The 24327-nt window shown below is 39.8% G+C and overlaps 2 protein-coding genes across 2 annotated transcripts in view; both read right to left on the bottom strand.

Annotated features, from left to right (window-relative positions):
• limk1a (LIM domain kinase 1a) overlaps positions 1-15740 on the bottom strand; it is a gene marked incomplete at both ends in the record, with an annotated part of 40422 nt that extends 24682 nt beyond the window's left edge. The window contains 2 exons of the mRNA XM_079225506.1: positions 13130-13229; positions 15683-15740. Of these exons, the coding sequence (XP_079081632.1) occupies positions 13130-13229; positions 15683-15740 (158 nt within the window). The remainder of the gene's footprint in view (positions 1-13129; positions 13230-15682) is intronic.
• Positions 15741-17057: 1317 nt separating this feature from the next.
• The window catches only part of elna (elastin a), a gene marked incomplete at its 5' end in the record, with an annotated part of 53532 nt that continues 46262 nt past the window's right edge, over positions 17058-24327 (bottom strand). Inside the window, 9 exons of the mRNA XM_079224540.1 lie at positions 17058-18585; positions 18736-18816; positions 20157-20192; positions 21831-21887; positions 22456-22494; positions 23212-23280; positions 23609-23644; positions 23866-23916; positions 24078-24131. Coding sequence (XP_079080666.1) covers positions 18539-18585; positions 18736-18816; positions 20157-20192; positions 21831-21887; positions 22456-22494; positions 23212-23280; positions 23609-23644; positions 23866-23916; positions 24078-24131 — 470 coding nt within the window. The 3' untranslated portion in view covers positions 17058-18538. The remainder of the gene's footprint in view (positions 18586-18735; positions 18817-20156; positions 20193-21830; positions 21888-22455; positions 22495-23211; positions 23281-23608; positions 23645-23865; positions 23917-24077; positions 24132-24327) is intronic.

Raw genomic sequence — 24327 nt, 5'->3', positions numbered from 1 at the left:
ACTAAAATTATTCTGTAACTATTTTGACAGTTGAAAGGTTCATAGTTTCAGTTTACAATGGAAATAATTAGCAGATTAATCAACAATACAAATAATAGTTTGTTGCAGGCCGACAGTTGACTGCCTATCAACATGCAAAGCAGATGTCACAAGAGACACACACATATGTGCATGGAAATGGAAGACAGATAAATTATTAATTAAGGTTAAATGTTTCCATTCAGTCGTTCGTTGGTGAAGCATGCAAAGCTTTTTGGTTTAACATGTTTGCGTCTGCAGCTGATCAGCTAAATGGTACGAAGATGCAGTTTTAATTTACTGCCACATGCATCCTGTACCATAAAATACATATTTATGCCATGAACCATTATTTATTTTATTAATTTATTATAACATATTCTTGCAATAATCTTTTGAATAATTCATTGTTAAAAACTGTGTAAAATGTAAAAAAGATTGGAAAAAAGAAGCCCAAAGTGACATCAATAACAGTCCAAAAGCCAAAGACATTCCTTACATTTGCAAATCCTCACATTTGGGAAGCTGGAAATTAGGAATATTTGCCATTTATTTCACTATGTTTTTTTACTATTAGTCGATGAATGGTTGCAGTTCTAATCTGAACGAAGCAGTGAAGCTACAATCATACAGCTGTTGTATTTTATATTCTCAGATCTCAGTGTGATGCCTTTTTAGATAAACCCTCAAATGCCTCCCCATCAGGCTCTGGTCAGCAATTATGCGCGCGCGCGTGTGTGTGTGTGTGTGTGTGTGTGTGTGTGTGTGTGTGTGTGTGTGTGTGTGTGTGTGTGTGTGTGTGTGTGTGTGTGTGTGTGTGTCATTAAATGACCCGTGGGCTAACACCGCCTCAGGAAGCAAGAGGAGTCACAAGGAAACAGTGTGTGTGTTCTGGTGGTGTGAGCTGGTTCATTACCAACTGACAGGTGCAGAGCTGAAAGATTTACGAGGAGCCACACCTCTCAAACACATTAATAATTAAATCATTGATAATTTTAGCCAAGCTCAGAAGGACATGCATCTCCTTCCTATCTGCAAAGACAGCAGAAATGTTTTGAGTACTTCTGATCAATACGCCGATACACCGGTCTGCTGGGCCTTCCAGTAAAATCAGGACAGTCAGACAATAAATGTTCAGCGAAACGAGGCAAATAATTGTGTCAACTGCATAAAAAAGTCCTCAGCTGTACTTGCAGGCTAAGCTGAAATCCTCACAGACAAAGAGAAAATTCAACCTCTGGGAAAAAGATGAGGGGGTTGTGGGTTAGAGGGATTGACACACACACACACACACACACACACACACACACACACACACACACACACACACACACACACACACACACACACACACACACACACACACACACACACACACTCAGACGGATGAAAGACTGTCTGGGGGAGACCCCACTCTTTTCCCTCAGACGAGACATAAATAGATGGAGATTCCTGGTACAGTGCCAAGATATTCACTGCTCATGAAAACCAAAGGATAGTCCCACGTGGAGACGGGGATGAACGTACCAACGTGTGTGTATGTGTGTGTTTTCACACTAACAAACAAAATCTACTTATTACATTGATTTACCGGTAGCTGAATCTGTTTGGTTTGATTCACACACACACACACACACACACACACACACACACACACACACACACACACACACACACACACACACACACTCAAGGACACATTTATCTCGTTCTCACGCGCCTCCTTTTCTGTTCCCCTTATTTCATCCTCCCCCCTCTCCTACCCTCGTCCTTCTCCATGGCAACACTGAATGCCATAGCGATGATGTCACCCTCTCACATAAATAAAGAAGCATTACCTCATCACCACATGCTAACCCCTACATTGCTCTCTGTTGGGTGGTTTCTCTACCAGGAAATCCCTCAGCCAATCAGGCGTCTGTTCCCTTGACTTTGTCAAACACAAGCTCAGCAGCTTTGAGACCTGCGTTAAACCCTCAAGGACTTTCTTTTAAATAAGTAAAACACAGTATAGAGGAGAGCAGGTTGTGCTTTTTAAACCGCGGTAATAATTGTGCCTTCAGTAGCTTTGGCTCTGCACCAACTGTGGGAGACAATCTTTTTATCTGTGGCCCTGTGGTCCATTCAGCTGGTACACAGGAGCCCTGCAGACTGTGAGTGAATGATGAGCACGGCAGCAGTTTCCTTTGTGACTGTTAAGCCGCCCTGACTGACAGACTGTCAGCACAGGCGGTCTGGGGCCGTCTCACTTGTTCCACTGAGAGGAAATGATAATTCAGCGAACTCTGGGAACCAGGATGAGTGTTCACTATCAGGTCTCTTTCACAGAAGAATTTAGAGTTCCTCCAACAAACCTAAACACAAACAGAAGAAACTGATACAAGAAGTGGGTGAAAACAGCCCAGTGAGTCAATTCAGGCTGAGATAAATAAATATAATCAAAGCTCTAAATTCAACATTAGACAGGCTTTATGATTTGGCTAATTAATTCTGGAGAACAAAGAAATACAAAACAATAATTGTCATTATTCATTCGTCAGGGATTTAGACTGACATTTTAAGAATCCACACACCCCACTTGTTCGCAAAAGTTACTTATACTTAAATATAAGAACTATCTTCATGTTTGTAAGTTTCAAAATGTATTCAACACTGACAACACTAAAACTGACTGATAAAAGTCACCATCGGTCACCATATTTGTGTTATATTGTTTAACTAATGTTTATAGAATACATCATGTTGTTGATCCAACATCTAAACCAATCAACAGTGGCGCCTGATCCAAGAGCTGAAGTTTTGCAGTCGGCGGAGAGCAACTGTTGCGTCTGGCTACAAAAACTGCAGCCGCGTGGACAGTTGGGATGAAGTTGGACAGAAACCTAACCAGAATGCATTGTGCCTTTTGATTGGCCAAATCAGACCCTTGCTGGATGACGTCACTTTGTGTTGTAGGTGCCATCATGTCAACAAATTTGTCTTCATGACAGTTGAGAAAACTCCATTTAATGAAATCATAGAGTGCAGGCTGTTATTGTCTGATAAAGTATCTTAAAGTGTGAATTCTGACAAAGACAAATAATTTTTAGGAAACGATCAAGGTCAAATAGAAAAGTGACAGGACTCAAAATAGAGAGAAAATGAGGATGGTAATCTTCCTTTCTTCACATGCAGGGTTTAAGCCTGGAGTTTATCTGGTGCAAACGGGACAAAATGTAATTTTCAAAGTGTGATTAAAGTATTGTAGTGAGAGTCAGAGGTTGACGCTCAGGATCAGGTGATTAATCAAAAAGTTCCAATACACAGAACGACTCCTTTCTCCTCCCTGAAAATGTTATCAGCAGGTATGTGTGACCCTGGTGATGATGCAGCGAGGAGGACGAGGAGTTCTGAGCAGACACTGAGCAAAGTGTTACTGGATGAGTGGAAAAAGAGAATATCAATCAAAAAGCTCACAGCTTTCAGTGCAAGAATGATTAGATATCAAAATGAATGTATCACAAAGTGTGATGGACTGGAGGTGACACAATATAACTCTTTCTCTCGCTACTGACTCAATTAACCTTTTTTTATTGGAAAAAAACAAGATAAGATTGTATTCATGTCGAATTCAGTGTCAAATTAAGCTTCATATGCTACTGAAATATCATATTAATCACTCATATATCAAAGAAAAGAAAGTTTGTAACAATGTGTCAGACTATTTGGGGGGAAATATATATAAATCTAAATAAAGCAGTTTGTAGATTTTACTTTAATATAAGGTTGTGGGAAAGTACCATTTCAATATTTCATTTACACAAACTGTTTAAAATGATGTGCATCATCTCTGCAGCTGGAATAATAATTGACTGATCAACTGTAAAAGAATTGCAAATGCCATCTCCGAAAATCTGACATGCATGGTGCAATACTTCTTACTTCTCAATAAATATACATACATGTATGGCCAAATTCCTTAAATAATAATACCACATTTTATTTATATAGCACATTGCATGCATACAAGGAAGCTCTAAGTGCTTCACAGAGGAATCTGAGTCAAAAAGTAAGAAAATACATTTAACATACAGGATACAACCAATGAATCAAGTCAGAATCAGATAGATTAATACATGTCTACTGTTTGTACACATTTACACAAGTATAAATAAACATGAGCCATGAACATTATGTTATTTCTGGATTCCGAGGAATAAAAAAAATAATACTAGACGTTCAATGAGATGAACAAATTATTTTTTTCTTTTGACAGCCTGGTTGTGCTGGATAACATACTTATCAACTCTGAAACACACACACATACAAACACACACACACACACACGCACACACACGCACACGCACACACACGTACACCCACAAGATACAAATAAATGTTAAAACCAAAACTTGCAGTCACCCTTCCGTATTTTGACTCACAGGAACACACATAAGTCTTGTTAAAGATGATGTATAATATCAACAGGACGGAAATATCAAATGATAATAATAAAGTCCACAACACACACAGTGTTCGTCACATGCAGGACAGCAGGTTTGATTCATTGTCTTGCTTCGACAAAAGAGGGAAGTCACTAAGAAATATGGGTCTTTGCTTCCAGAGACAGAAGTGTGACTGACGTCATGAGGGAAGTGAGAGACAACTTAAAGAGAAACGAGTAAATCATCTGAACCCACAGTGACACCTTTCAGTCTCTACATCCCTCGAACAGACTCAAACAGATTACAAGATACTGTAGATTTAACACTTGAAACACTGAATGACGACATTTTATGCATTACATTAATGAAGCTGATGCACCTGACTGATCGTACAAAAACATTTTGTTAATGTTATTTTTTCCATAACCATGTCTAGTTTCTCCACTGTGAGGACTGATGTTCTTCAATATTTTGTGTGATAGCATATTTGATGTTCTATAGACCCGACTCCCCAAATTAATTGATTAATTAAGATAATTGGCAGATTAGTCAATAATGATCATTGGTTGCAACTTCTATATTAGGACATAAGAAAATGCTTTAAACTTTAAAAGCGTTAGAAAAGGTTTTGTTAACTTAGCTCGCTTTTCTTCGTTTGTGTGATAAAAGCTTTGGTTAATAGTCAATTAATTGATTCGTTAATCAAAAGTTTAAATGATTGGCAACTATTTAAATGTATTTGTGTTTTTTAAGCAACACTGCAAATGCTAAAATTTGTAAATGTGAGAGTTTGCTTCTTTCCTTGGTCAAACTTATGGTCACACAGCACACATGTGCAAAGGTCATGTACATTACAGTACATTTTATCTTCACGGTTTTTGGACTGAAGACGTCACCTTGTTTTATAAACCACACCCTTTCTCAAATAATCAAGAAAATAGTCAGAATAATCGCTAATGACAATAATTGTTGAAGTCTTATTTAACAGACTGCAAAACTGACAAAGACACAAAAATAGACTAAAAGTCATATTACTGGTCAGAATAATGGAAAGTGTGAACATTTATAATTCTATATAGCCAAATCGACCGAAGAAGACCGTGTGATACGGTCAAAAGCCCTGGAACCAGCAGGTAGGTTGACCTTAAGTTAAGCGTGTTTCGTTAAAGGTTTCACTTCGTCCGTGACAGTGTGCCAGAACATAACTGTAACGTCCCGGGTTCGGTTCAGGCCCTCGGTCCTTGCATAATCACACCATTCTCTCTCTCCCTCTCTCCAAAAAAAAAAATATCAAAAACCTTAAATCTATTAGGCCTGAGTAACATCCTCCTCAAACTAGAAACTCAACAAACATCCAGCCACGTACTTTCTCTGGTCAACTTACTTTGTGAGTTGCTTGTCGCTGCGTTGGTTCTTTGCTGACATGTCCCCCGTGGGAGCGACGGTCTTGTTTTGACAATCAGAAGACAGACTCATGTCAGCAGCTCTGATGCTCGACCAACCTCGCTGTCACAACCATCAGTGACACTCTCTGTCTCTCTCCCTTCCTCTACTTCCTCTCAGTGCAGCTGCACATAGGGGGCATGCTCCTCCATCAACTATTTCCTGTCCTCTGCCCCTCCCACTTCATGGCCTTTTCTTCTTTTTTTATCACCATGAGAAGCATCCTAGTAATGGGAAGTCCTTATTTCATGTACTATTCTTCAATACACTCCGTGAAATCACATTTTGCTATTATGCATCAACTAATAAACCCTTCCACCTCCCCTCAACTCATTTCATATGATTCTTTGATGATGATGAGTCAGATATTGTCTACACTTCCATCAGCGTCACTGTTCAGATTGATCCAAACATCCTCAGACATCTTGAAGAGCCTTGCTGATAATATGGCAAATGCAGTATATCAGCTGAAATCAGCTTATCGATAATACATACAGTATATATTGGTATTATCGTATATGTCTGCAAGTCCATATTCAAGAAATTACAGTTCACCAATGTCAAATACATATTTACATATAAATAGATGTCCCATGGTTTGTCTGCGAGAGAGCTCTGACAAGCTTATTTAAGAACCAAATTGATGGGGTCCTTATTCCAAAACGTTTGTTTATATAATAATTAAAAAATAATAAGAACATATCGGCCAATGCACTGATGTGTCGTTTTCTTAAAACTCTAAAATAGCAATATCGATATCTGCTTCAAAACTGTCATATTAGTGGGGTTATAACACACAGTTCTCTTGAGCAACACCTGTAAATAGATGGTAAGGCCTCTGCATGATGCATACAACTAAACATAGGGGGGCAGTTATAATTTAAGGTGATGCATTCAAATTCAGATACAAAGCCGAGAGATATTGCTATTTAATATCGTATATGATGTATCATAAAGAAAAGCACAACATCTTCAGTCTCGCCTTATTAACATCTCTGAACCATCAACACTGTCCGAGTTCAGTGTCGAGGTCCTGCAATAAAATCTATTTCTAATGATTCAACGGATCAGACACATAGGAGCCATGAGTCGTCCATCATGTCCTGCAGCTTCTGTCACCGGGCAGACTTCATCTGCAGGTAGAAACAGCTGAGTCACTGCAGCCCTGTATGTTGTCTGTTTCTGAGCCAAAACTCACTGTTTCAGAGATCTGCAAGGAAAGATGGTGTCGATGAGACAACATCTACGCATGATTCTGGTTGTAATTATTCAGTGATCTTTATCTTTTATTTAGACAGTAGCAGCAATGTTGCTCATTCAGACGTGAGTCGTTGTGTAGAGAGACAGATGGAGGGAGAATGTGTCCTACAGCACATAGTGGCAGTGGAGGATCTGCAAGCTTTGTGTCAGCTCCTCCGAAAGAAACTGTTTCGACTATCTTTTATAACAGCTGAGCACATGAGTATGAATCAATCACCAACATTAGAAAAGCAATGCGTATGATCAGTAAATGCACACTGGATGTAAAAGAGGTTATGAGTTAAAGTGCTTACGAAGCACACGCTCTTGTCATCCTTGGACTGTTGCAGCAGAAATAGTTTCATTGGGACGGTGCTGCACTGTACTGCAGAGAGACTGCAGCACGCCTCGAGTTTTCAGAGCCAAAAACAAGCTCATATTGATAAGATGATGATTCTCATCTGCTTTACCTTGTTTAATGTTCCTTTCTTAAGCTATTCTTATCAATCTAGCTACAGATAAATGGAAACAAACATGAATAAACTAATTTGCAATAATCCGGTGATTCTATAATGACTGAAGATAACAGGACAAGAATGCAAAATGCAAATTTCACACAGTGAATGAAAAACATGAAACCAAAAGGATCATTATGCTAATAAGCAAAGGACCAGAAATCCTTTTATTCCTCATTCCCTCAAGGCAACAAGAGGTTGGGACTGTCTCCAGAGTCCTATCATAACGATGCTACACACCTTCTTACTGCAGCTTGTGTCTTTCCTCAAATATTAAGAGCTGCTTTAAATTAATTCCCTCAAATCCACTTTGAAGGCAATAAAACTCACCCAGGAGCTCCTTGATGAGAGCTCTCACTGCGAGGCATCTGGAGAGCCTTTTCAGAAATATTATATGAATAAATAAATATGTTTTATTTAACAGAGAAGCAGTTGTTTTGGTCACACTGATGTAAGGAACATAACATAGAATTACACATGACAAATTTGAGGCAAATAAATCAATGAAGAAGTGAGCAAATTTCTTTGACCACCTAAAAAATAATTTCCTGCAACCTTTATGAATATACTGATGGTTTTCTGACATGTCAAATGGCTGAATTGAATATATCTGCTTCAGTTTAAGGGTCCTGGTGTTGTGCATGTCGCCCCACTGGCACACTGTTTACTGGGACACTTGAATATAACAGAGCCATTGTTCATGGTTTTAGTAACGTGTGCTTTTCCCATTATGACAAGTGAAAATGTTAGAATAACAGTTAAACCAGATCATCTAAACTAAAGCTTTTATAAGTTAAACCAAAAGTGAATGCTGCAGGTGTTACGTTTACCGTTCACCTTTATTATCTTCCAAATACTTTTGTCTAACCTGTGAATTTGACTGTCTGGCTGTTTGTGTTTCTGGTCCCATCTGTGTCCCATCTTCTTTTTGTGATAAAATCCCTCTGAGCAAGGAGTCTGGGAATTTTTCTTGTTGATATTTACATGATATGCTACCATCTGTGGTGTTGCTCCAATCGGTTTCTTCACTACACTACACTAAACCTCTGTGGATTATTTTCAGGTCATGTTTACTGCTCCGTTCTCCTTCTGTTTATTATAAACAAACCACTGTTGGAGCGTTGCAGTCAGTTTTTATTGTATCAGAGATCAACAAATGTAAAATCTTGTCAAAACAGACAGCAGTTATACTAAGATGCAAGAACATCACAGATCACTAGTACTTCAAAAGTAAAATACAAGAGATTTCTGGAAATACCAAATCAAAGCTCAAAGACAAACACATTTTTTTCAGATAGCTCTGTAAGAGCTAACATGTTAAATTTCCTGAGAAAAGTACTCAAGTACATGCAATAAATAAATGTAATGGCATGGTTCCTAATGAAGAGGATACTGTGGTGTTTGTATTTGAAAACAGATCTCAGTTAGAACATTTTCCCATGAAGGCTGCTGTATGTACAGCGAGCTGCTGCTATTTTCTGAGAAGTATATTTTTTCTCCACCCATGGGACCCTGCAGTCTTCAAACAACACTCGGAGCACTTTAATTTTGCATTCCCCTCTGCTATTATCGTCTCCACTTCCTTTTTGCTGGATTAATGTTATATTGCAGCAGTGGGCCCTGCAGTTGGATATTTTTTGTTTGGATTTAGGCTCAGTTGCTCAGTCTCATGAGTCAATTTTCCATGGAAGTCTTGTCTATACTAGCGAAGTCGTCTTAAATCCTCCTTTTCTATGACAATCCTGCTCCTCCCCGAGGATTTGGATCTGGGTCAAAGAAAGATTCCCTATAATTTCAAGACACGGTGTGGGAGGTAGGAACAAATCTGGAGGATTTCTAGAACGATGCAAGACTTTCAAGGGGTCTTTTTTTTACAGATTTTGTTGGCTACACTCATATTAATTAAACTGTTTGGGTGTGTGTTGTGTCACAGAAGGACTGAAAGCTGCCGGATGATATCCGGCACCTCAAAAGGAGTTTGAGGGAGCTGACACCATGCTCAAGTTTGCGCCTAATGATGGTAGAGTTACAACGAAATGCAATGTAGTGCTTTTATTTTATGTCAAAGTACAAAGTGCATAAAAATGCAAACAAACAAAAAGGTGGAAAATCTGTTCACACACATAAATGGACTCAAGTAAGAAGGAAATGGAAACCCAACTGAGACAAACTGCAATTCTTCATCCACGACAGCCAGATGTAACTCCCTTTCTGTACTCTCTCATCACACACACACACACACACACACACACACACACACACACACACACACACACACACACACACACACACACACACACACACACACACACACACACACACACACACACACACACACAGCCCAGATATTCTTCTCAGATTTCCCATTCAGACATCCAGCCGGGGGAAATCATTAGCAACACATTGAGAGGTGAGTTTTCCACATAGCAGTCTGCCGACCATTGTGAAAGGAGGATTGACGTTGACGATGCAGATGGTGCATTTCAAGAACATTTAAATAAAAGAGTCACATAACTTTTTTACCTGTTCTCCTGTAGAGAAAAGATACGAAGAACTACGCACATCAAGCAAGGAAAAACTCATGCTGCATCTAAAACCTGAAGTTAGCATGTCCTTTAATTAGATTCTACAACAACAACAACAACAACATGGCTGCTAACAAGACCAGGCACCCCGCAGCCACCTCTTAGACGACATCGACCAATAGCAGCACGTTATCCTCGCGTGGCACCGCCGTACATCCCCACAAATGTATATAAGCGGCTGTGTTTGGCTTATCCGAGTCCAGGCCATGTAAGGGGTGGAGGTTTGTTAGTGGCACTTCTTGCTGTCGTTCAAATCTACATTTATCAATCATTCAGAGATCTCCGATTGTCTGGTATAGCTGGACAGGTGCAACACTACATTAGCCGCCGCTAGCATAACACACCCAGATTGACTGTTGCAGGGCAAGCTGCATTTTTTTTAAACGTAGGAGCCAGGTTTTTACGAGGAAAATAATGTGTGGAATAAAAACAACAATATATGTGGTTCTCCAGTCTGCACTATATTTGTGCAAAGAGCCAGTAAAATATCCCAGATTGTGACTTTAAATTACAGCTATCTCTTTTCAGGAACTAAGGTTAATTCTGAACGTTGTGAGGCAAATAAATAAATGTTTCAGTCAGAACTCCTCGACAAGAAGTTGTTTGATCTCCTGTTTGTCAGAAAAGTTTTCTCTACGAGAGATGTGAGAGACAGAGAGAAAGCGGTGGAGATATTACATAAGATCATCAGGAACAAAAGCTGCAGCAACATCAACAACAACAACTGTGTCCTAGTAGTTATATATACAGGAGCCTCATAACACCTAGCCCACTTTCAAAGTAAATCAATGAGATTATCAGGGCTAAATTATCAGTCATTGAGCTTGGCAATATTTTTAAGCAGTGTCCTGGTATATAAAAACAACAACACATAAATACTAAAAGGCACTAGCATGATGCTAAATAGGTGATGTGTGAGAGAAAATGCATCAAACAACAAACAAACTAAACACGTCTCAGTTACTGCTTATTTATTTTAGTATTTAAATGTCTGTTGTACGGAGGGCTATATAGGATAAACATTTGTTTTCATTTAATAAAGGAAAATTCCAGTGTTAAAAACACTTTGTTTAATACCTTATGCTTCCAAATATCAAATATCAAATCTCATAAAAAAGCGGAAGTCTCAAATTGCAGTTTAGAGTGTTGAACGAATCAATGGTCATTAGTGAGTCTCCACCATCTGTGAATGCCTTTATATTCATGTTCGTGTTATATGACCTGAGTGAATGTATTGATCTAAAGATTGACTGACTGTAACACTTTTTCTAAAGTCCAGTGCGGACCATTAACATGTAGCATACGTAGTAAAAGATGCTTACAGAGAGAATGTGAAGCAACGGGAGGATACAGATTTAATCTGTGTGGTTAAATCTTTGGGAAAAAATACTATTCCCATCAAGAGAAGTTCTTGAAGTGTTTTAAAATGTGACAACTGGGTCAGCTACTAACCGGACCTTGAGGGGAGATTTTTTTGTCACCAAAAATGTATTCTTTAAGGGCAGTATAATAGCAATGTTTACTAATTAAATAAAATCACATTTAATCTATGATTTTCGATGCTGTTTAATTATTTTTCTTTTTTCTGTCAGTTTCACAACAGACAAGATTTGTGCTCGATGTTAAAATTAACATACTGGCTGAAATCCAAACAATGAGATGAATAGATTTCTTTCACACAGAGACACATGAAGTCTCACTGCCCACACACACAACGTGTTGCAGAACAATTCATCAAAAATCCAACTGAGAAGAAACAGAAGGCATCTTGGAAACAGTCTCAATATTCACACACTCTTCAAATAAGCTTTTCAATCTTACCGCTCTATAGCTATTGAGAGAGAGAAACACAAACCGGCCTATTCGTCTCCCCCAAACCTTTAGGAAGCTAAATTTTCAATGCTTGATGAGGCGTTTAAACATATGGGTGAGTGTTTCGGTCAGAGCGTATAAGCTGCATACATCTGTATTTGTAAACATTATTCAGACAGGTTTTCAGACTGTTCAGGTGTGAGAGACATCATTACTGAGCTTCTGTTTCTGTGGTGAGGTGAGTCACAGGAGTAATAACACATGGTGTTTAACAAATCACCTGAGCCTGTCTCTTGCATGATAACAATATCCAAACAATGCTTTTGAACCTGAGTTCAATTTAAAGACAAGAAAACCCAAAATAGAAAAGTCACATAATCTTCTGACAACCAAGAGCAAAGACTTGTCAGAAAGAAGAAAAGACACAATTAAAGGAGATTTTCTCACACAAAAAAGAGATTGCAGAGCATTACTACCAGTACAGCAAAAAAGGTGGACTGACTAAGTTTAAACACAATGATTGATTAACAAACTAATTTGATAAAAATAGTAAAAGATAATTCCCACATAATAAGCTGAAATAAAAAAAAGGGCTGAAAAAGAGGCTGAAACCAGCTACTGTTAATGCTAGTACGAAAAAAGTTAAGATTAATCATTGAAGCCAAATTTCATTCAAACTTTCAGTTTTGTTTGTTTATCAAAGCTCCTTGTAATTATTTATTATACTTTGTTTTATTTTGATGGTCATTTTCTGCCTTTATTGGACAGTAGAAAGACAATAGAGAAAGAGAGAGAGAGAGAGAGAGATGGAGAGAGAGAGAGAAAGATGGAGAGAGAGAGAGAGAGAGAGAGAGAGAGAGAGAGAGAGAGAGAGAGAGAGAAAGAGAGAGATGGAGAGATGAATTACAACAAAGGGTTGATTTCATTTTCTGTTCAATGACCAATCCTGTCATGGACTAATAGTTTCAGCTCCACACTCATCCATTCATTTGTGCACTGGGGCAAGGAGACACTCCATCGCTGCTCTTTAACGACGTGTGGACTCATGTGAACATGTTGAGGCTGCAGGGTGGTGAGTTTGTGTTGAACAGACCTGAAGCAGACGGTGTGCCAGTCAGCGCTAAGGGCCTGAAGGTACTGCTCATCGTAGATCCTCTGTTTGCATCCCGCACAGACGGGCAAACTTCCTCCAGCTGTAACACGAGAGACGGAGGTTAGTTACAGGATGTACTGGTACAGTAGCCATGGTTTTATAGTTAGATATGCATAAAGTCAATAGCGGTTCTTTGATGGGCTGTAATAATTGCTGATGTGTGTTTGCATGTGACTGTTATCTCTTTTCTTATCTTGCCTTCAATGCAAATCCTCACTGAGCCTCCAGATATCAAACAAACAAAGAAAATGCTTCATCATTACGGACAACGTTAAAACACGAACATCAGCATATAGGATATTTATCTTTTTTTTAAGATTAAACATGAGACGAATAGTCAACAATTAAGCGTTAAGTATTTCAACTACACATAAAATAAGGATTTTCTCCAACATGTGGTGTTTGCTGTCAGATCTAAGAGCCAATCAGCTCTCTGATGTGGCGAGAGCCAGCCGTTTCCCATCATGCACTGGGCTAAGCAGTCGTTGGAGCGCAACTGCGGCGCCTGACTCTGAAGTCGACAGCCGGCTTGGTCTCGTGAGAGTATCGTTGACCAGCATGCATTGCGCGCCGATCGCCGCCGATCAATTCTGCGCAGAACTGGCTCATCTCGAACGAGCCTATTATTTCAACTTGTGAATTGTTTTTTAGATTGAAACTTTAAATATTACATTTGATCTGAACAGGTGTGTGTGTGTGTGTGAACCTTAAAGTAGGTGCATTACACAATGCAGGGGATACTCCAGCACAGTATGCAAAATATTGCAAATACCATTGTTGGCAATAAATCGTGTTTCTGGAGCTGAAAAGTAAAACATCATACATTGTATGCATTACATTTACTGCATCATTGGGTGCCTTCAGTTGGATATTTTAAAGACACTTGAAACTAAAAGGTGTGACGAAGTTCTTCTGCAAGTTGAGAGCAATGTGTAGCTGGCATCTTTCAAATGCAAAACAGCTATAAACAAGAAAAACAGTGCTGAACACAGATCATAGTTCAATCTGCAACACAACGTCTGTATATTGTTGGATCAATGTTGAAAGAAAGAAGAAAGTAGCATTGGAACTTTAATTATTCTACCATCCTTTGATTTTAAAACGGTGTTGGCAGAGGATTTGTGCTGTCGGCTCGTTGCTGTAATGACTGAGTGAGCCGCCCTGCTGGAGTTTAATCGATCATGTTGGCTTGAAGACAGTTTGTGCTAGCGGCCTTTATCTCCTCTCCCTTCACATCTACTTGAGAATATGTTTCACCTCATCTCGTTCTCATGGCATCTGATAACTGGACCTCTGCTGTCTGCAAAGGTCTCAGAGGACGCAAATACCTGAGTAAAAGGCACACAAACACACCTGCATTCTTACACACACTTACACACTTACACACACACACACACACACACACACACACACACACACACACACACACACACACACACACACACACTGCACTGTGTAACCTGTGCAGGTGTACCACCCCTCCCAACTCATTACTCACAGAAACTCTTGCAGCACTTCCTCCTGCACAATGACTCATCACATTACAGTTCAAGATCACAGCTACAGTACAATGGTATCTCTATACTGTAACTTAACGCAGGTACTTGCCAAATATTTACAGTGATACACAAATTATTATACCAAAGCTTGTTCTCGAGCAATTGTTCCCAACATTTATTAAAACAAAACAATCTCCACTTAGCTAGTTCTGACTAGTTAAATCAAAAACCGTGTTTCCCCTTGTTTTAAAGTAAAATAAAGTAATTTACAAATAAAACAAAGAGCAAAGATTAGAGGGAAATCAAGCTTTGTGTAGCTTGAATATATTAGTTCATCATCTCACAGCCAGCAACCTATTGTTGAATTATTACTTCAGTTAAGGTTCCTCTCAACAAATTAGATTGAGCTAAAACTGTTATCATCTACTGAGAGACATTATTTAATCAATACCAGTCACACAGAAGAAGATAGCTGAGGATCGTTGTTTTTTTTTATTTATCTGTGATGCTATTAGCTGTGGCTTTGCCAAAAGAACCTGCAGCTCCTCATCACTTCAACTCTGTCGGACCTTTTAGATGATGTTTGGCAAGACAATAACTTCAAGCTGCACCACGAGGACTATGTTGTCATTTGACATTAATCACACCATAGTCCTCGTTTTAGTTTATTAATGCAACTTGCTGTTTACAAGCAGAACATATTTGCCCATCCTCGCTCAAATGCCTACTGTGCATGGCCTGAGGGTGACCGCTGCATCCAAACATGATGGGAGCATCAACTCGAGAGAAAACATGGCTTCAGTTGCAGCACAATATGGACACTCAGCCTGACGCTGCAAATACAACCAGTGCGACACTGCTGCCTGTGTGACTGACAATAAGCGACACCCAAAGTAGGATAGATAGTGGAAAGCATGATGTTAACAGCCAGAGTGGGTCTTCATCTCCCGCCCCGTGCAGCCGGCGGGCTCCTCAACACCCAGCGGCTCCTCACCTTCCTCCTCTCCCATGCGTTCGTCCTTCCAGGTGCAGCAGAGCAGCATTAACCTCATTCACTCTCCGACACCGAGCTCCGGTACAGAGCCTGCCGCCTCAGGTCGACAGATAACCGGTGTCCGACCACCACCGCAGCCCGCCCAGCGGTCGTGTTGCTGTGCTTTGGTCCCTCCCTGAGTCCCTGCGGCGGCCCACACAGCTTCCTCCTCCCGGCTGCCAGCGCGCTTCTGCGGCGCTTCATTCAAGAGAGCTGCTGGCCAATGGAGCGGCGGAGCCGGGTTGAGGAAGACGAGGGCCGGCCAACCAGGAGCCCTCCCTGCTTTAATGAATGCATGGCTGCAGGGCGGGGAGGGGGATCCGGTGCAGTGCACGCCACTGTATTGGGCTTAGCAATAACTAAGTAGCTACATCATAATTTAACCTCTATTTGTTTTACTGATATTTTGAGAAAAGCATACACATAGAAATACATAGCTTTTTGAAACAATACATATGTGTTTTGCCATTTGCTTGTGCAATTAAAGAGTAAGAGATCAAATCAGTGTATGTGTAGTGCAAGTGGTAAAATTGTTTGGGATTTCAGCTGATGAGCTGCAATGTGCACTGAAAGCAACTGAGAAATGAGTTGAATCTTTCAGTGTGAGGCTGAACATGTAAAAATGTGGGATTGTCTACAGGCAAGCACGCAATAACAAATATGAAGGGAATAAGTAAAAAGTTTGAAATGAATACATATTTTCTCGAATTGTAATCAAGCATTTATTTTAAGAACGACACAACAACGGCATCTAAACGCAACACACAGTAACAGGACAGTCCCAAAACCATTTCCCCAATTATTGGTTCCACTCAGTTACTCTCTTGCTCACTATTTCTAAAGTGGGACATTATTAGACCTGCTGATGGAACAACAGTGTAAGCTATTTCTACAGGATGCAGATCATGGGTCAGTGGTTATCCCAGGAGATCTTCGGAGAACAGCAACATGAGTTCATTATTTCCAGCTGGCACAACAAGAACAGTCAGTTAAGTTACCGCTGAGGCAAAATGTCTGACCCTAATCTGTTTGTTGTCATTACAACGAGGATCTCTCCCAACTTTTTCACATATCTATTCTTAAAAACCACTAAATCTGATGGTTCCTGATTAATTTTGCCCAGTGGGAAAAACAATGTGGAATGTGGCAGAAGTGAGATGCAACAGAACTGGCACCTGAGATATTATCACGTTGTAGTATGTGGCTTATAGCTGAACTACCAGCCCACTGTGAGCCAGGTGGTTTTCATTAACTCACAGGACAAACTGCTGCTGCCGTGGAATGCACTCATGAAGAAAAAACAACAACAAACCGAAACAGATAGGAAAATGCAAGATCTTTTAACACAATTTTTATTTTTATTTAATGAAGCAAATTAATGCTGGATTCCAGGAACAAGTCACATGTGTGTCGTGGAAATATAAAAAGTGCAAAACCACACGGTCCCTCCTTATAAAAACAATTTTAAATAAAGATGAAGAGTATCCCATGGCACATAAGACAAGGTCTGACCCAGCGAGGCTCAAAGACATTTCTTACACAGCACCAAGTGAAGGAACTGGAGCCAGCGTTTATCAAATTAGTACAAAATACAGTACACACTTACAGAAAGAGACGGGGGCACTTGGCAACAGCGCTCATGAACCTTTGGTCAGTAAGCCTTTTTAAAAGCAGCTCAAGTAAATGAAGAACAATGGGAGCTCATGCCTCACATTAACACTTCGTCTCTCCCATTAAACACAGTCGTATTCTGTAATTCTAAACACTGAATAAATGCAAAAAAAAAATGATTGTTCTGTTTTACGTTCCCACATTCCTGATAACAATAAAGCTATGAGTCAAAGAATGGTCCAAATCTTGAATAAAGTAATGACAAGTTACATAAATGTAAATAACTGCTGCAATGAGACTAAACATTGAAAGCAAACTAAAGCGCTCTATTCAGGACACATAATGAAACATTCACACACACATAATGTAAATGCATGAGTAGTATCTGTGTTACATTTGAATCTACTTGGAAGGCTTCCCCGTGGTTTTTAAACATCCCGTAACTTCTTCAGCGTGTCGTTCCTCAGAGCAGAAACTGCTCTTCATACATCTCAAGTTTGGCTACATTAAAAATGCAGAGAAAGCTGGGCTGCATAGCAACTAGAATCAACAAAGTTACTGAGAGCAGATGGGTTGGCCAGAACCCCAATTCCCGCTGCTTTATACCCAGCAGGCCTAAAAATAGCAGCAGAGAAGACGGGGAGTCAGAGACGACACTGAGATTGGACAGATTTCATCAGGTTTTGGACGAGCATCGACCAACCCAACCCCTCTGACAGAGATGACAAGCTCTGCACAGCGAGGTGCGACAGTGTGGGCTGCAGCACTGAGGACAGTTCACCTTGCTTTATGATTAAAACCAAAAGAGAAATCATTCATAGGTCACATTGACAGTCGATGGTTCAGTCAGTACAGTGCAATCATACACGAAACACATACACATTCATGCACAAGAACAACACATGGTACACACACACACTTTATATTCTAAGTATGCTGGTGAAGTACGGAGAGTTAAAGCGGATTAACTTGACCACATTATTGATTAAAGCCACTATCCATAACATACGTCACATCAAAGTGTGTACAAAATTCTGGGTCGGTGGGTTTGTATAAAAACAGACGTTGAAGTCAAGTAAGTAAATGACAAAACAAATAACTTGTATTATGTTTCCTAATGGGGTTTGTTTGCATATAAAATGTACATTCTAGATCATGCAGTAGCACCATGGTGTCTTGAGGTCACACTGGATCTCAAGAGATCCTCTACTTCCTTCTGCCACAGAATTTGCCCTGGCATCCTGCAACTCCACCTGCAGCAAAGAACATCAGGAGTATAGTTCAGTCTTTTCTAAGAATTCACAGGAGATAATGAAAGTTCACACTCATCTGTTCTTTTATGTAGGCGGCTCCTGCCTATGTTGTTTGGTCAAACTGACTGGAGATAGTAAACGTTCTTTTACCTCTGTAGACTCCTGCTCCTCCTCCTCCTCCTCCTGCACCACCAAGGAAGCCCTGCAATGGACCGTACTTGGCTGCTTTGGCTGAAGAACATCACAAAGAACACATTAATCAGCTAATTACTTTGATTAAACATGCCCTAATGCTGTATACATGTTTAATGACTTGTCATGTCCACAAGAGGACTCCTTGCTGTTATGGCTGAGTGGAGTTTACGACTTGTGGATGTGTGGTGCTTTGCCACAGCACGCACACAGCAACTACACAACTACAGAGAAGCTGTTATACACTAAAGACAGACAGTGCTCTGTATTAAATTACTGATGGATTTAATGATGGAAACTAGGGAGGAAAATAAGATTGAAAAAAGCTGATGTCACCCCTTTAAGGTCCACTTTTTCAGAGCTTTTAACCACATCTCTCAATCAGCAATGCTAGTAAGTAGACCTTGAGTTAGGACTATTTTGTCAAGTGTTTGAGAATTTAACTTCCAAATGTTTTTAAATGCATAGGATGTTAAGTAAAGAGCTGCCATAATAGTTTTCCCCCTGTGGTTCATAACAATCATTCTGTATGATATCATTGGCTCACACAAACATCTTTCCATTAAATACCATGAGGGCCGTCTCACTGTTAACGTAGCAACGCATGATTTCATATCCCTGCTACATTGAAAACAACAAGGATTAGCGTGGCCATATTGTATATGAATATAAATAATGATGTATCTGGCTGAGCCTTCATTCATTGGACAAAAGAGATTTATTTTGTAAATTCATATCTGTGTAAGAGCCAACTAATTTCTTTCTTTACATATACTAACCCTAAAATTATGTATAACTTCATTTAAATCTCAATCACTGGAGGCTATATGGTGTATTATTGTGTGTAGTGTAATCCTATGTGGGCTCAATCCATCCAGTCAATCACAGGGCAGACACAGACACAGTCATTCATCCTTAAATTTGGGCTAAGGGAGGAAACTGGTTCACAAACCGTTGAGGGAACATTTTTTTAATTCATTCATACATATAGTACATTCACACAGGTGTCCTTGAAAGATGTCGACACGTCAGATACTGTGAGAGATCAAAGCGGTGACTTTAGTTATCTAAGAATGCAGACGTGTTTCTATAAATAATCCTGCCATCTGTAATCTCAGATGTTCAGAAAAATGCAGATTATCATGAGTTCAATGTACCGGTTGTGCTGTGCCATCTGCACTGACAAGCACACACAGGGACAAGCCACCCTTTTTCAATCTCATCCAAATAATCTGACATGTTGCCAATGAGCAGAGAGAGAAATTGGAAAATCGGTTGAGGTGCAAGGGACACTTTTATGACTGATCCAAGTTATTATCACTTTCTAATGTGGTGTTTTTGGGTGCATGGAGAGATGTGAGGAGGTGAGTGTTTAGTACCTTGTTGAGGTGTCAGTGGGGCTGGTACATATCCACCTAGACAAATGAGAGATGAGATAGCACCGTTAGAGTAATGCCAGGATGAAACCTCCTTGGATCTGTCACAGAGCTTGCTATACAGTATTTATCCTGGCCAGGATGTGGTGAGGAGGAAAATCTGTCGACATTAGTAGATCACATGGGAGTGCCTTAGATCTGCTGAGCTGTCTGATCCAGAGAGACTGTCAGTGAATCCAAGTAACCAGACTTGCATAAACAGAGATGCTTTTCCGTCTGTGTTTTGCATTTAAAAGACACAGAAAAGTAATCTTAGTTCAAGTTTGATGGCGCTTTTGATTTTGCCCATTTAAGATGCTGAAATTTGAATAACGTGACCTCTGAAACTGAAAACAAATCTTCTCATGTATTTCGCAAATGGGAGGAAGATTAGATTAAACATCAATATCATTTCTATTTGCTCCTTCAGTAATCAAATTCATCTATCTGTAATTAGATGCTCAGAGGATAAAAAGGCAGGTCATCATTATTCAAACACACTTTAATTATCTTATGCAAAGTCAGCCTCCCATGTTTTCAGTTTGAGATATACAAAATAAATAGGATATATAGCCCTTACTGCTTGCATTAGCTAAATACATAAATATGAATAATTTCTATAATATTTAAGTATGTAATCAGATTTCTGTGTGTTTTCATGATTAAATTGAATCATCTCATCACAAACACTTTTATTGGAAATATCTCGAGGTTGCAAGCTCTCATGTGAACTAGTAAAGTGGTAAAAAAAAGAAATCATGTTTTTTTGTGGGAGATCACATGGAAACCCACAAAGCAGACGTGTGTGGAAAGGGAAAGTGTACAGCACAAAGGGAAGGAAAAAAGGGGTAAAAGATAAGTTAACATACATACATTTCTAATAAGCATAAACTAATATGTTCAACATGTGGATTCCATAATTGGATGATAATAATCTAAATAAATTGGGGAAGGGGACATTCTGCAGTAGTTCTCCTCTCCCTTTCTTGCTCACAGATCTAAAGAGGAAGCAATAGGTCAGTTTGTCTGTCTTTTTGTTTTCATCCATCCAGCTGTATTACCTGCAGTTGGCAGTTAGGCTTCTTTACTGTTTGTATTACTGTTTATTTATATTTATATTGCTTGCTTTTTATTTTACTATGTGTCTCTTGTGTGCATTTTACCTGTCTGCTGCTGTAATCCTGCAACTTCCCCACTGCAGGACCAATCCAAATCCAATCCAAACCAACATTTAACCAAATAAAAAAACGATATCCATATTAATGTGATATTAAAACCATTGCTTGTGTTTTATTTTTATCCATTTTTCCTCACAAGAAATAACACTAACTGCTCCTCTAAACTAACATAAGAGCACACACACACCCACACACCCACACACACACACACACACACACACACACACACACACACACACACACACAGCATCCTACTACTGTCTTCTTCCTTTGCCTCCACCTCCTTAAGATAAATGACCCTATTCTGATGTCTGTCGGTTCCTTTCCACAGATTTATGACACACCCGAAGGTCCTCAAAGGTCACTACTAAAAATGTGGTTTACCACCAACACATACATATTGTTTGTCTCTATACTGACTCAGCAGCAGAAAACATTTGCACAGGAGCAGCACTAGTACCTTGGTAGTACTGTTGGGGGTAACCTCCTCCATAACCAGGAGCCACAGGAGCCACACCTGTAAAATTAAAAAGCAGTTATCATGGACACTCATTGGCAGTGTTGCCAGGAAATCTAGTAGCATTAAACATCATCAGATGAATTGTTTATAAATAACCTTGTGACACATGCAGTACATACAGTGAATAGGACAACTTGACCTATTTTTCGAGAAGCCAATAATTATGCACCATTTGGCAAAGCTCTCTTCTCTACTGGCAAATGAGGAAAGTTATTAAATCATCTGTGGAAGCATTTCACACAGACACATATCTATCTGGCCATTGGGAGGAGGATTAGGGCCATGAGTCTTAACGCCTGTATAGTATCTGTGGGACAGCGAGAGGAGGATGAACTGTCGGCTGCTGCTGTGTGATTACACTCATCCTCACTGATGGGCAAGGAAGAGGAAGGACCAGAAGCTACACTTCACAAAAGTGTAAAGTGCGTTGTGGACAGCTGAAGTGAAATGTGGGCCATATTAACCCTCTGTTATGTCTTATTTTGTCTGTTTGTTTAAAAAAGAAAAGATGATTATAGGAAGAAAGGAGCAAAAACATATCCAACAAGCATGCGGTGCTCCTCACCTTGCTGATAGACACCACCACCTCCAAGATTGCCGTTGCCTGTAAACAAATAAATTAATCAAAATATTGTGTTTATTCTTATGACTTTGAGTGCAGTGGGTATAACTTATTATCATTTTTTTGGTTTCTATAGCTGTTAGCATTTCTCCCCCTGAAGTGACATTTAGCCAGCGGCTCAGATGAGGTCACTTTAACGGCCTCATCCAAACGTCCTCTGGCAGAGTTTTGTGTTCAGGGCAGGACTCTCCGGGGATTTGTGTTATCTTCAAACAGTCCCACTTTGATGTTGCACACAGTATAACTATAACAGAAATCCGTCTTCATCAGGAAATGTTGTGTTGTTGACTCGCTTTGTGTACAAACTCCTAACGGTACTGCGATTCTTCAGGGATTCCTGCCTTTGGTGGAGCTGCATTCTTTACTAATGCATGCGTTTTTCCTTTGGCACATAAAATACTTGATAGATTATGTTCATACTGCGAAAGCTTCTTTAGTACAATAAATATGTAAACGTTCATTTTTATTTCTTTCGCGGAATCTTTGTCACGATAAGAGGAAACAGCACTTGACTAACATTTGACTACTATACCAACTGAAAACAAAAAACATATTCTAGTGGTATCAAAGTGGGAAGCAGGGATCAGTATGGATCTTGATATATATAATGTTTGCCAACATCTGCTCATCTCAAGAGCTTTTCCAAATATAACAGGGCTTTCTTCATGTGCTGTTACACTAACAGGCCTGTTACACTACCTGGTCTGGGTTGAATAGCTCCAGCACCAGCACCTCCCAGTCCAACTGCAGACGGATAAGTCAACCCACCTGTCACAAGAGAAAAAGCTTAGGCTTAGATGTGGCAGTTAAGAGTCTTACATGGTTCACCCGTAGCTGTCCTGCACAGAAAAACTGGAAAATGAAAACATCAGTGTATTTCCTTCATCGCAGTATCCAGCTGGTTTCTCCTTCCTGAAACTAAGCCCCATACAGAAACTTATCAGCGTACAGTTTCCTGCACAGGAAGTGCAATGCGATGGCATCTCCTGACCAACCGTCACTTTGAGCACTGGGCAGAACGCTCTAGTTTCTTTTTTTTTAAGTGGGGGAAAAATTGTGTCACAGTGCTGCCAGCCTCCTCTCCTCTCATACATACCCTGGCCATAACCATGCTGATATGGCCTGTATCCCCCTGAATCATGATGACAGAGAAAAGTAGCATTATTGTCTGGTTGGTCAACACATCTTCTACAGTTTGTGTTGGGGGCTTCCTCATCCAAGAAAAAGCAATGATTAAACCCCCCAAAAAGTATAATTTTACCATGAAAGGGGAAATAATTGTTCATGCTTTATGTTTCCCCATTAACTGACACCTGTGTCTAGTGTTTATGGGGTTAAAGAGAAAGTTCTGACCTTGATAACCACCTGCTGCCAGTGGGATTCCTGCTCCTGCTCCACCCACACCTACGTATAAAGCACAACACAACAACGTATGAGCCTTCACATGGAAACGACACATGATATGGTGTCAGCACCATGAGGACCTAAAGCACAGACAGGATAGAAATCACGGCCACTACAATGCCATCCACAACTATGAATGTTGGTAGAAAAAGGGAACTTGCCTCCATAGGTTCCACCATAAGGATATCCACCTCCGGCCGGACCGACACCTGCTCCTGCACATATGGAGTCGAAGTGTTAGAAGACTGGAAGTGTGAAGATTGTAATGGGGAATATTTAGTTAAATCAGAATCAAAAGCAAATACACATTCTGATTCTGATTTAACTGAATAGTCCCCATTACAATCATTCATGCTGGCTTCATCCTCTGCAGCAACATCTTCCTATTGCACTAGTTATTGAGTTATGATG

This window comes from Taurulus bubalis (assembly GCF_910589615.1).
Source record: "Taurulus bubalis genome assembly, chromosome: 10".
In the NCBI taxonomy this organism is placed as follows: domain Eukaryota; kingdom Metazoa; phylum Chordata; class Actinopteri; order Perciformes; family Cottidae; genus Taurulus; species Taurulus bubalis.
Note: the sequence above shows the minus strand (reverse complement) of the source record. Positions and strands in the feature narration are given on the sequence as shown.